The sequence below is a fragment of the Myxocyprinus asiaticus genome, chromosome 36, assembly GCF_019703515.2.
Source record: "Myxocyprinus asiaticus isolate MX2 ecotype Aquarium Trade chromosome 36, UBuf_Myxa_2, whole genome shotgun sequence".
NCBI lineage: Eukaryota > Metazoa > Chordata > Actinopteri > Cypriniformes > Catostomidae > Myxocyprinus > Myxocyprinus asiaticus.
Window position 1 is genome coordinate 15747716 of NC_059379.1, and position 14123 is coordinate 15761838.

Below are 14123 nucleotides of genomic sequence, written 5' to 3' on the forward strand. Positions count from 1 at the left end.
ATAACAATATAAGGATAGATATAATTCACAAAACCACTGAAATAAAACAGGCAGAAAATATTTAACTTATGTTAAACAGCTCATTACTAGGTTCATTTTCATTAAAGTATATCATGGTTTACAGTGATATAACAGAAGCCCTGGGGTTGAGATTTCAACAAACACAGTGCCTCTCAAGATAATGTTCCATAATTCTTAAGAGATGTAAAAATGTTGATAAATAAAAAATAAATAAAAATTAAATAAAATAAAAAAAAGGCCAGCAATGTGTTTAATGGTTGTGGGATGTGCCAGGTAGGCAGGGGGATCTTTGCCTTAAACAGGAATAGGAAAAGATGCATATTTATAGGCTAATGGCTATAAACTGCAGTTTTGTGCCCATGAAAGGCACTGCAGGAAGGGGTCACTAATCAAATGGTTATTCTAAATTTTAGTAAAAAAAAATAAAAATAATAATTCTTTCACTAAGGGCTCTTCCACAAGGCTGTTAGTGCAGGGTACATTCATACAGTAATGCCATGCTCCCTTCAGAGTGCCCACAACAAGAGCTCTGCCCTTCAGAGTTAGTAGGGTATAGGGATGACTTTCATTTGGAATTTGCCAAATGAAAGACCATAATCCTTACAAGCGTTTTGTCAGGACACATTAAATGCTTGAATATGTGATGATACACCATATTCATTGCCTTATAACAAAACAAACAGTTGCTTATACCAACAAGTCAGGAGTTGCTGAAGAAAAATAAGAGGAAGGCATAACAATTGATTATTGAACTTGAATCTTAGATATGGAAATATCAGTTGGAGGCAGTAAACATCCTCTGCCGTTTGGTTATCACTGGATCAGTCAGACAAAACTTCAAAGAATGTTCCTTTATTCTAGGAAACACTATTGATATAAACTGGAACACTGTACTTAGAAATCAGTGTGATTGCAGTTGATTTAAGTTGCAAGTGTTACTGTTTCTTTTGAGTAGCATCTTCCCTTTACAATGTACGCACAATGACTATAAGGCTTTGAAAGCTAATTTTATAGATCACAGTATCAGTCATTGTTACTACTGTAAATCCATTCTAAATTAATATAAGAAACGTTCAACATCTTTGGCTGATGAAAAGTTACCTCACATTTATAGCTGAAGCATGTAACTATAGTAACTCTGGTAGCCTATTTTGGGGTTACCATGGTACATATTTGTAGGCATCTGAAAGTAGAGTTTTTGTAGCTACCCTTTATATGCCTTTTTTATGCTGCAACCTGATATGAAATGTGAAGTTATTTTCCTCACACAAAAGACACAGCTAAATTATTATAAAGTAATACTAATGCGTGACGAATCTAACTTTCTCAATTATCAGGCTAAATAATCTTTTCGTGTGTAAATAAGACTGTTGGCAGAAATACCCCTGAAAAACACCAATGGAAATACCAATTTGATTATAAACCTGCGCATAATAATAATAATAATAAAAAAATAAAATAAAATATATATATTTTTTTTAAATCGAGGGAAACAGTATTTATAAAGGCACCGCTTATAAATATTTACCATGGTAACCATAGTTTCCGCCAACATACCATAATTACTGCAGTTACTGTAACTACAATAAAACTGTTGTAACTTGGTATTTGCCACCATTGCCATCAATTTACAAACATAACATTCAGAAAGCGTCTTACACTGGAGATTCTATATTAATGTATAATTGTCTTACCACATTACCTATAACTCCAGCACCTAGGGTAGTATTTTGGCGGAAACTAGTGTTACCATGGTAAAAATTATTGCAAGGGATTTCCTGTTGTTTTGAGGATCTGCCGTTAGATTCGGTCGAGACGGGACTCGAGCTCGTGCCACGTTACGCTACGGTACGTTTTGGTTCAAATGTGTTCACTGTAATTTCTCGGTAAAGTGCTGTCCTTCCATGGATTCAATCAAGTATTTGAGCTGATGTAGAATAATCGCAAGAAACACAGCTGTCGCGATCTCTAGTATCAGATCGGCAGCGTATATTAGCGTCCAAATCTCAGAAAGAAGGACAGTGTTATTCTTTTTAGTCTAATATAGCGTAACTGCATTATGCAGAGTGGAGCCCCGTTTTCTCGCTCGCAAATAAAATAATGGGAGAGAAATGAGAAGGAAAACAAAAGCCCAGCGAATTCTTGACTACGAAAACGAAGAGGACGATGAAGAGGAACAAAAACCGGACTGTTTCAGTGTAAGATGGTCGATTAAAATGTGTTTTAAGTGTTTAATACCTGATTATTTGATTTGTAACTGTTAATGGCATATGTTTGATCCCAAAAGAATAATCGGTATCATGTCAACCCGACTGTCCAACAGAACGGTGCACAGAAACGGAGAAAAATGTATCCTGCCAAAGAGAAAGCAGAAGAAAATGTATCTTCTGACAGCGGACTTCAGAAGTTAGACAAGGTTTGGGCATTTTCTGAAGGATCAGTGTTTAATTTTCTATTTATTTATTTTTAGGCATTTTTGGCAGAGGAAATTGCCAGCAATCCTTTTCTGTATTTTTTTATTTTTATTTATTGTCGTCGTAGTTGTTACTCGTCGGCCGTTGTCAACATTTGACACAACAATTTCACCAATAATTTACTGTTGTTGTTTGACTGCTACACTTAATCGCGCCTTTGGCAAAACACCGTCCAGCGATAGAACGCTTTCCTGCAGCGGTGGTGTGAGTGATGCAGGGCAGGCAGCCATGCCTGGACGCTAATGGAGAACAATAGGGTAAAGCATGGTACAATACACTATTTGATCATCAGGCGTTCTCCATCTACACTAGTAAAGCATACAACCATTTCCCTTCAAGCTCATCATATGTTTTAAAGTTGTGCTATTTGAAACGTGAAAGTTTGTAAAGTTTCTCACTGCTACATACTTTAAAAATGTTTGTGGTATCCTTGTAAACATTTTACCATGGTGGTTTCTGCCATGGAAAATACCAGATACTTAATTGGAACTGCTGTGAAACCTTAGGGATAGTTCACCCCAAAATGAAAATTCTCTCATCATTTCTCTCTCTCATGCCATCCCAGATGTGTATGAATTTCTTTCTTCTGCTAAATAAAAACAAAAGATTTTTAGAAGAATATTTTAGCGCTCTAGGTCTGCACAATGCAAGTGAATGGGTACCAAAATGTTGGAAGCTCCAAAATGCACATAAAGAGAACATAAAAGTTATCCACAAACTCCAGTGGTTAAATCTATGTCTTCAGAAGCGATATGATAGGTGTTGGTGAGAATCAGATCAATAGCTATGTCCTTTTTATTATAAGTTCTCCTCCCTGCCCAATATGCTCAAAAAAATGTTTATCGGCAAAAACGAAAGAAGAATGTGGAAGTGAAAGTGATGATTTATAGTAATAAATGACTTAGATATTGATGTGTTTCTTACCCACACCTTTAATATCACTTCTGAAGGTAATGAATTAAACCACTGGAGTCGTATGGATTACTTTTATGCTGCCTTTAAGTGATTTTGGAGCTTCACAGTTTTGGTCACCATCCACTTGCATTGTATGGACCTGAGATATTCTTCTAAAAATCTTAATTTGTGTTCCACAGAAGAAAGAAAGTCACACATCTGGGATGGCATGAGGTTGTGTAAATAATGAGAGAATTTTCATTTTGGGTGACCTATTTCATAAATATGAATTCTCCCGCAAACAGAATTGTATCTACTTCTTGATAATAGTGGTGGCAAATACCATGTAGTACCATGGTAAACATTTTGTACGGGTACCAAGACTGGTCGGTATACTGTATTCATCAATGACATTTGACTGGGTAAATCCAGAATATTAAGACTCTTTCTTGTCATGACAGGTTAATGAGCTGGATTGTTCTTCCGCAGACCTCTACACTGACAGTCCTCCTACTTCTGAGTCTGAGGTAGGATGAAAGTCACTTGTGGCCGAGTGTTCACTCAGTATTCAGGACATTTGCTTGTTGACATTCTAGACCCATGCTTGTGTATGTTTGTGATGGCAGGAGGCTCATTACTTACAGTCTTACTCTAAGAAGGAGCTCATTGCAATGGTCATATGCATGCAGAAGGAAATGGAGGACTTGAAGGAACAACTTAGGTGCCTTACAGGTGAATTTTCTTTTTGGTATAAATAGTTTGTCATTTGCTCCATAAACCCAGAGTATGCCTATACCCAGCCAAGTGCTCCATCTGTTTGCTGTTTAAATATTATTTTTATTAAAAATAAGAATGTTTGGAAGGACAAATGAAGTCTATAATTATCAGAAAATACTGTTTGCATGATTTTTAAGTTGAGTCTGTGTTTTTTCTCCAGATTTGACGTCATAAATAGACATGAGTAGTTGAATAAGATACTAGATGCCAGAAGGGTGTTTACATGGAGAGCAAAATTGAGGTGTTTGACAAAAATCTGCATGTGGAAATGTAATTTTGCTTATACAGTTTCAGATCTTAATTGAGAGATTCTCACAAAATTTGTCAAGAAAATGTCCTGGTCATATAGAACCCCAAATCAGTATTTGAAAATTATTAAATTACATTTTGCATAAAGAAAATTAACCATGCATTTGGGACCATTAAATGAATATTTTGTGTTCAATACAAGTTAAGCTCAATCGACAGCATTTGTAGCATAATGCTGATTACCACAAAAAGTAATAAAAAAAAAATAAAAAAAAGCAAAAATCTGGGTTACAGTGAGGCACTTATAAAGTACAATGGAAGTGAATGGGGCCAATCCATAAACGTTAAAATACTCACTGTTTCAAAAGTACAGCCACAAGACGTAAAAAGTATGCGTGATTTTAATGTGATAAAATCACTCACCAACCTTTTCTGTGCAAAGTTATATCCAATTTTACATCTTAGTTGCCATGAAGATGTAATGCCATAAACCCTAAAATGATCATGAAAATGTCGATTTAAACAACTTCATATCTTAAATAATATACGAATTTTAACATAAGAATTAATGTATGGCTTTTAAAAAAAATTATAAGCTTCACATTTCTGCCTTTAAACTCTCCAAAAATTTGCCCCATTCACTTCCATTGTAAGTGCCTCACCGTAACCTTGATTTATGATTTTTTTTTAACAGTTTTTATTGATACAAAATAGCAAATTAAATAGACATGACAGAATATATGGAATAAAATTATATGGGATTATAACCCCCCCCCCCCCCCCCCCCCAACATAAACACCACAGTGGTCAATTGTTAATTGACAATGACACACAATAGACAGTAAATCAACTGAAAATATTTAGAAATATAAAAAAATAAATAAAAAGTATACCTTAAAAAACAATAAGGTTACAACCTATACATTCAAAACTACATGTCTCTCTCCACTTCCCCTCACCGAGAGGCTAAATAGCTGCCCCATTTCTTGTTAAACAAAACCACGTTGCCTAGCCTTCTTTCTGACATCTCCTCAAATGCCGCCACCCAGCCCATCTCTGTGCACCACTCCCAAAATGAGGGTGCACCAGCCAACTTCCATCCCCTCAGAATGATCTGTCTACCGACCATGACACTGGCTAGGACCCAATTTCTTATGTATTTATTGCCTATACTAATGACCGCTCCATTGCCTAAAATACAGAGTCTGGGGCTAAATTAAATTTGAGTGCCCAATACGTCACACATAAAACTCTGAACCCTTAACCAGAGTTCTTGGATCATAACACACCACCAAAAAACATGAGTTGTGTCCCCATTTTCTGATTGGCATCGCCAGCAGGTGGGTGTGTCTTTAAGACCAAGCCTATACAATCTAGAGCAGGTCCAAAAGAATCAATGTAAAATCTTGAATTGCATAAGACGCACCCTTGCATCTCTAGATGCAGACTTGATGTTTTTTAGAATCCTAGCCCACACTCCCTCCTCCAATACCAAGTTTAAATCTTTCTCCCATAATCTCTTGAGAGAAGTTAAAGCTCCATCCCCCAGACTCTGAATTAGCAGTGAGTAATACACTGATGCCTCATGACCTTTTCCAAAAGCAGTAATCATCACTTCCAGAGTAACTGCCGCTTTAGGGGGGTGTATGCTACTCCCAAAAATATTACAAAGCAGGTGGTGCAGCTGTAAATACCTAAAGAATTGAGACCTGGGAATCTCAAAATGTTGAATCAAATTTTCAAAGGATCTCAACACTCTACTCTCATATAGGTCACCGAGCGTATTAACCTCCTTCACAATCCACTCTGTCCAGCAGAAAGGGGACTTATTAATACATAATTTAGGGTTCAGCCATATGCTTGAGGCAACATTTAAAATGTCTCCCGCCACCACCCCTGGAAATCCATCTTCCCTTCTTATCGCAGCTGCTAATGGTTCCAGGGCAAGACAGAAAGATAATGGGGAAAGAGTGCAACCCTGCCGGGTGCCCCTATCCAGAGTAAAATAATCTGAAATTAATCCATTTGTTTGTACCGCCACTACAGGATGTCTATAAAGTAACTTAATCCATCCAATAAAAGTATTCCCGAATCTGTACATTTCCAAAATCTTAAAAAGATAATCCCATTCTACCATATCAAACGCCTTTTTCGGCATCAAGTGAGATGGCGGCGACCGGAGTCTGATCATTCACCACTGACCACATGATATTGATGAAACGCCTAGTGTTATCAGAAGAGCTACGGCCCCGAATAAACCCCACCTGATCTATATGTAAAAGAGATGTCATAACCTTTCTTAATCGGTTAGCCAAAATTTTTGACAATATTTTAATGTCTAGCTGCATCAGGGAAATTGGATGGTAACTCTTATACTCGTTTGGATCTTTGTCCTTTTTAAGAATCAGACTAATCCGGACTTGTGTCATGGTTGCCGGAAGCTTTCCATTCTTTAATGATTCTGTATAAACTTCTAGCAAAAGTGGAGCCAGTTCTGTAGCATAAGTTCTAAAAAAATTCAGCAGCAAAGCCATCTGGCCCTGGAGCCTTGCCTGTAGCAAGGCCTTAATTACCTCGCCAAGCTCCTCCAAGGTTATCTCAGAATCAAGATAATTTTTTTGCTCAGTTGTCAATTTAGGAACTATAGAGATCAAGATAGAATTCTTTAAAAGCCTTATTAATATCAATGGCTGAGGTAAATATTTCCCCACCAGCAGATTTCACTGAGGGAATGGTAGAAAAAGACTCTCTCTGTTTTATATATCTAGCCAAAAGCTTCCCTGCTTTGTCCTCTGACTCAAAGTATGACTGTCTTGCCCTGAATAGCCAAAATGCCACCTTCCGTGACAAAATAGTATTATATCTGTATTTCAACTGGGTCAATTCTCTGAGGCCATTAGATGACATTCGGCGCTTCAGCTCTGCCTTGGCACTTTTAATAATCCCTTCCAATTCCACGAGTTCTTGTGCTTTGGATTTTTTGGTGAATGAGGCATAATTTATGATCCGGCCTCTAAGAACTGCCTTAAGTGCCTCCCAAGCCACGCCTACAGAGGATACTGAGGACCAGTTGGTCTCCATATAGACATTGATTTCAGCCTTTAGCATTTGTTGGAATTCAGGATTTAGCAAAAGGGATACATTAAAGCACCAACTATATTATTTCGTTTTCTCCGTATGTGGCAACACTTCTAAACAAACCAGGGCGTGATCTGAGACAAAAAAATTCCAATAGAGCAATCAACAACAGATGAATGAGGGATCTATTCTAGAGTAAATCTTATGGACTGAAGAAAAAAATGTATAGTGCCTATCAGATGGGTTCAAAAGTCTCCAAATATCTGTAAGACCAAGATTTTTACACATACTGTGAGGTGTCACTGTTGCTCTAGGGGGCTTGCACACTTTTGCTTCACTATGATCAAAAGATTAAAATCTCCTCCCAATATTATATCATGAGGGGTGCCAGCGGCTTGCAACATCCCTTCAAAATCAATAAAAAAAGCCCCGATCATCAACGTTAGGTGCATAAATATTCGCCAAAATAAGAATTTCAGCTAAAACAATAAAGAATTTTCCTAATTTATTTTCACTTTGTTTGAGACATTTGAATTGTAGATGTTTACTTATCAGTGTAATGACTCCCCTGCTCTTACTCGAGCCAGCACTATAAAAAAAATGCCCACCCCTATATTTCCAAATTTTTCAGCTTCCTGCAGGGAAAGGTGCGTTTCTTGAAGAAACAATATATCATATTTCTTACGCTTAAGAAGAGAAATAACCTTCCTTCTTTTTATGGGGTGCCCCAACCATTCACAATCCACATGGAGAGGGACAATCCACTCATATTAACATTTTACATTTTGACATGTAAGAAAAAATAGATTGTGTGTCAAAAACAGGATTATAAAGATCACATTCCAAAATTAGTGCAACAGTCAAACCCCGAACATTCCCCAGAACCAAACAAATAGAAAAAAAAATTGCACACGACAGCGCCAACTGGCGTCCATCCCTTCAAACTCAAACAGTCATGTACGCCTACAAGAGCTGCTGCGACAACTTTGCCATCGGATTGCTCAAGTCCAGTGTTTCCATACAAATTTTGTGAGACAGAATTACACAGCAAAAGATAATCTATAAAACAAACTCCAGTCAATAGGCAGAATAAACACAAAGAGCATGTAGCTTCATCCATATAACTGTCCTAAAAGTGTATTATTCTACAAAATAAACAAAAAGAGCGTGCAGATTCTTCAGACAGTCAAACGAATGTTCAGTGGGCCGGTCCATTCGGCTGCAACATGAGTACAAACCAATGACTTACTCCAGTGACTTTGCCAGAAATACTCCACAAAATAAACTCCAGCCGATAGGCGGAATAAGCACAAAGAATGTGTAGATTCATTCACAAAACTGTCCCGAAGGTGTGTTGCTCTACAAAATAAACACCAGCCGCTAGACAGAACCAGCACAAAAAGAGCGTGCAGAATCTTCCAACAGTCAAGCGGATGTTCAGTGAGCCTGCCCACCCAGCAGCAACGTGAGCACCACAGCACGACCCACTCATTCCACTGACTTTATGAAGGACATCGCTTGCTGTGGGCATGTGAATGTTTTACAGCCATCCTTAGCATCTATTCTCAGTTTGGCCAGGAATATCAGTGCAAAAGCGAACTTCCGTTGATGTAGAAGTTTCTTGCATTCCTTGAATCGATCACGTTTGTCTGGGAACAAGAAAATGCTGTGGTTCTTCCAAGAAAGCCTTCCTTTACTCCTCACCTCACGCAACACAAGATCTTTATCGGATGATCTCAGAAATTTGGCCAGAATTGATCGGGCCTGTCTCCCTCAGCGGATCGCCGAGCCGGAACCCTGTGAGCTCTCTTGATTTCCAGCTTATGGACTGTTATGTCAAGCAGACTCGGAAAGAGCCCATCCAGGAATTCCACCATATTCTGTCCCTCTGCTCCCTCCGGGACTCCCACAATACAGACGTTATTCCACAGGCTATGGTTTTCCATGTCCTCCAACTTCTCCCAGACACACTCCAAATCCACCTTGGTCGCTAGCAGATTAGCAGATAATTCCCTCTCCGATGACTCCAGAAAATCGATCCGTTTCTCGACATCCCCCACTCTTGTGACCACATCAGTAAATTTTGCCTCCATGGCAGTGATCGATCGACGTATTACAGCAAGATCCTCCAAGTCAGCAACGACCTTCGTCAGCGTTGCCAACATGTTCAGCATCTCTCGCCGAATTTCCCGGAACTCTCCAACCAAATCGGCTCCCGGGCCCGCGGCCTGCTGCTCAGGGGTGTCAGCCTGAGCACGTAAGTGTCTTTTAATGTCTCCAGAGCCCGAGGATTTTGAATTCTTTGACATATTGTCCTCCTAGAACAGTTATGGAACTGAGTGTATAAAATCTCATAGGTTTGTCATTAAAAGGTATCAAAACCAGCAAAGTGCACAGAGCTCGCCATTCACACGTCCGATCCTCGCATGGCGTCACATGACTCCTCGTTTCTTTTGATTTTTGAGTAAAATAGGATCATTAAATTTTCTTGACAGGTGTAATAAAATAACTTTTTACAAGGATGAAGCAGGAGATGGCGAGATCCAACTAAAAAGGGGCTTTATTTTCCAAACTTTTCAGTGGACACACTCAAAAAGGCTTTTCAGCACAACACAAATATTGCACTCTGGAACACTTCTCCATACAGCTCTCTCCCTCACTGGCGTCTGGCTCGCTCTTAAAAGCCCATCTCCACTCTCACTGCAATGACAGAATGATCTCACTCTCCATTCACAAACTGGCTCTTAACCACGCCCCCACCACCACAACAGGTTTCATGAGAATCACTCCTTTGCCCAACACAAGAACACAGGTTTCGTTTACATGTTGTCAGTTTATTGAGCATAATTAATGAAAGATTGTGCATGTAGACACTCTCGTTGTCTGGTTTACTGTCTTTGTTAACGTCCAACAATATTAGCATCAATCAATTCTAACACAGCACAAACTGCCTTATGTACTATTTTGATTAACTCGCAACAGCATGTGGAAAGCTGGCCAGGAACCTGGAAGCTCTGATCGAGAAAACCCAGATGTGGTCAAATGGGGACAACGGGACTCCTCTTCCAGTTTCCCCAGGCATGGTGCAGGTACCTGCCGAGGCGGATGCTGTGATACCAGACACATTGTCTGCTCCAGCTGTTGTGAATGGGCAGTGGGTGAACCAGTTGCCAGGAACACAGAAACCTCATGAAATTAATCAGAATGCTCAGAGGGACGGGCTCTTCACAGAGGTAGTTGGAAATAAGAGCACACATTGTAATGAGGTGTATTTTTTTAATCTAGTATTGTCAAATGATATCTAATCTTCTGTTCTGATCACTTTGTTTTGTAAATGTTTTGGTGTGTTTACATTAGAAAAGTAATTTTGGTTGTTTTGTTCCTCTCAGTTCATCACTCCTGAAATTTTGGAGAGGTGTAACACGGGCACCACTGCCCAGAAGCTGACCAATGACCTGCTCCGTGGACTCTATGAGAGAGACTGCCTGGCTTCACATTCCATATCTGGAGTCGTGTACAACAAAAGGGGCCAACCCAAGCCTGCTCTTCCTAGCGAAGAGGTCCAGGCAATCCTGAGTAAGATGCACTTCTCTCATTTCAGTCACAGTTACACTTCTTACACACTGCTAAGAATCAAGATTGCTATTATAATTTCCTGAAATAATTTCCTTACAGGAACTGTTCAGTATTTCTTTCCTGGCAAGACCGATGCAGAGATCAAGGGCTATATCCGACAGAAACTACAAAATGAAGCCAAGAGGTTGAGGAAGAAACCTTCACTCTCAGGCCAATATGAGTCTAGGGTTCATAGTCTAGCAAGCCCCAGGCTGAGCAGTCTGCACTTAGACATGATTGACCAGGATTGAAATGTATGGTTAGTTGATATCAGTTATGTGTTCTCCATTGAACTAGCCTTATTCAGTGTTAATTATAATTAAAAATTCTGGACTCCAATGAAATCAATGTGCTTTGGCAGTCTTCAAAGAAAGTCACAATGATCTCTTGTAGCAGTCGCTTGGCTACTGGCGGTTGTGGCGTTATTGATGTGAAAATGCAAATTAGTGATTACAGAGAAGTCCAGATGTTGCATTCACAAAGGCCTCTGGCTGCTATGAGCACAGCAGATGCTTGGAAATCAAGATGCTTAGATCTAATGATGTGTCTCCGTGAACAATTTTTTAATACTTTGTATTTAACAGATGTGTAGACATGAAATACCAGTGTGCAAAGAAAAGTCATAGGGTGTGACCATTATTTGCATTGTATTTTCAAGGTTTTCTTATTTGATGAAATTCTTTGATGGTCTATATGAGAACATAGCTTTATGTATGTAGATTTTTGTTATTAAATAATGAAAACTCAAGCAAGCTATATGTGCCTATTGGTTTCAGTTTTCAAACATTTGTTTAAAAATGTCTTGTCTGTGTATGTTGATATTTCTTGTATTAATAATGTGACACTATGGAACAGAATGAAATGGATCTAGAAGAGATGGTCGGTGTATTTTTGTGTATTATGCCTTCTCAATGAGTGCCATTGAGAACAATGCAGGCTGCATGTGGAGTGCTGGTGAGATGGAGAGAATAAATGACGGAGCGTCACCAGTAGAGTGACAACAGCTGGGGTGCTGGGCCAGTTGTCTTGGCAACCTCAGCCTAGTGGGCCACAGCAGTCTGGGTCTTACCCTGGCCATTGCCTCTGAGCATCTGCTCACTGCTGGGAACAAGGGGATTTTGACATACAAATGGCAAAAAAACAAACAAAAAAAAAACTATTTAGGGCCCAAAAGACGTTTGATCTGTCACACAGTGTCCATTCTAGTCTTCGTTTCTAATCAGTAAGAGGATAATGTTTCAGTGGGTTGCTTGATAAATGTTTACGCCGGGTTCACAAATCCTCCGTGAGCGGGGCGTTTTCGTTTCGGCGCCCATATTAACAGACTGCACCGTTCGCGAGGTGACATGTCTCAGAAGTGACAGTGAGCGAATAATTTAGGCTTTGAGCCTATTTTTGCTGCACGGCTCACGCTGAGCTCAACGGCTCTTGGGTGCAGTACAACACTAAAATAATCAGGAGATTATAGAAAAGACACAAAAGCAATCAAAATTATTCAAACTGAACCAATAGTACAGTACAATTTATATGTCTACATGCAAGTAAACTCAATAAAATAACTTAAAAGAAAGACAGGGTTGCTGCAGAGTTTTTAAAATAAAATGTAAGACTTTTTAAGACCTTTATCAAGACATGAACAAATAAAATTAATACTGTATCCCATACCAAAACAAACCAACACAATCTCAAAATAAATCATGCATCACAGATTCTTGCTTAAACAGACAGGGGCACACATTCATTTGATTCATAGCTGGAATTATAAATTTTAAAGGCACTTTATCTTTGAAATACACCGGGGACTCTCATTTTGAAATGTTTACGTCATCTGCTCGTTCAAACAAATAAGGGATATAAAATATGCACTCCTACAATAATCTATAACGTATTACAATATCAACAATTAAAAGTAAACTTTGTCATATTTCATCAACACTACATCATCATCAACAGTTGATCTTTAGTGATCGCTTGTCATAAATTTCCGATATGGCTTAATGATTGTGAACTGCTCTGCAACAGCTGGAAACACTCACAAGCCCCCATGTGCTTGGAGAAATTACAACAGTGCCGCGCTCTCACTTTGAAAGACGCAGCGCATGCATTTATTTAATTAAATTGTATTCGTTTGAAATGTGATAATCACATTAGGTTGTATCATGATTCCTGTCTTTCCACCACCAAATTTAAGACCTCTTAAAATAAAAATGAAGACTTCTGTTGTATAATTTAAGATATTTAAGGCTTTTTATTACCTTGAAAACTGAATTTAAGACTTTTTAAGTTTCCGCGGGAACCCTGGAAAGAATTAATAAACTGCCGGACCTTTTTCCATTCTTTAGGTTTACAGTTTAGACACAACATTAAAGGTAATTCCTGAGAAAGACTTGATATTTGAACTCAACAGCTAAACAAACACACCCCTCCCTTCAGTGCTCCTTTAGAAGCCCCGCCCCCCAATTCATGCACGCGCAATAGTGTTGAGTGGATCGTCCGATCCACTTTGTTTATTTTCCTCATTTACAGAGCTAGGTCTGTGTACAAACACCTGATTTTTTTCAGCGCACACACAGACCGGACAGCTAGCGGACCGTTACACGAAATAAAAATTTTTATTCGCGAAATAAAAAAAGACTTTCTCCACCTCTACCATTCACAACAAAATGTGCTGATAAAGATGAAGTGCATGTGCCCGCTGTTGTCCATGAAGCAGCAATAACCTCAGCTTATTATGACCTTATTAAAAAAAAAAAGGCAGGAGTCTATATATAACTTTATTTTCTGCGCATGCGCTGCTGTTTCTCGTGGAAGAGACGCGGCCAATGTAAACGTCCAACGTGACCGCCTGCCCACGCAAGATATGTGAACCCGGCGTTAACCTTCATCTTGTTATTCTTCTCTTGTCTACTGGGAGGAAAACAAAGTGTTTGTAATAATGGCTGCTGTTTGAGGCTTCAGTGTCAGTAAACTGGGGCCTGTCTGGTCTGATTGATGGCACAGGCAAAGGTTGGTCAG

The 14123-nt window shown here is 39.0% G+C and overlaps 1 protein-coding gene across 2 annotated transcripts; it reads left to right on the top strand.

Annotated features, from left to right (window-relative positions):
• Window positions 1–1785: 1785 nt before the first annotated feature.
• Window positions 1786–11986, top strand: LOC127427309 (uncharacterized). Of its 2 annotated transcripts, none has more exons than XM_051674836.1 (7): window positions 1786–2219; window positions 2309–2437; window positions 3851–3916; window positions 4016–4121; window positions 10476–10726; window positions 10883–11069; window positions 11169–11986. In XM_051674836.1, the coding sequence occupies exons 1-7, from the start codon at window positions 2133–2135 to the stop codon at window positions 11357–11359; spliced, it is 1017 nt and encodes a 338-aa protein (XP_051530796.1). In that variant the 5' UTR covers window positions 1786–2132; the 3' UTR covers window positions 11360–11986. The 2 variants fall into 2 exon arrangements, with proteins under 2 accessions (XP_051530796.1, XP_051530797.1); XM_051674837.1 differs by having other exon boundaries at window positions 1788–2219; window positions 2345–2437; window positions 11169–11982.
• Window positions 11987–14123: the final 2137 nt, after the last annotated feature.

Bases quoted from the DNA above. Each gene is read 5' to 3' on its own strand.
- LOC127427309 (XM_051674836.1), top strand. From the start codon at position 2,133: ATGAGAAGGAAAACAAAAGCCCAGCGAATTCTTGACTACGAAAACGAA. The intron at 10,727-10,882 runs GTAGTTGGAAAT...TGTTCCTCTCAG, and splicing joins GGGACGGGCTCTTCACAGAG to TTCATCACTCCTGAAATTTT. The intron at 11,070-11,168 runs GTAAGATGCACT...ATTTCCTTACAG, and splicing joins AGAGGTCCAGGCAATCCTGA to GAACTGTTCAGTATTTCTTT.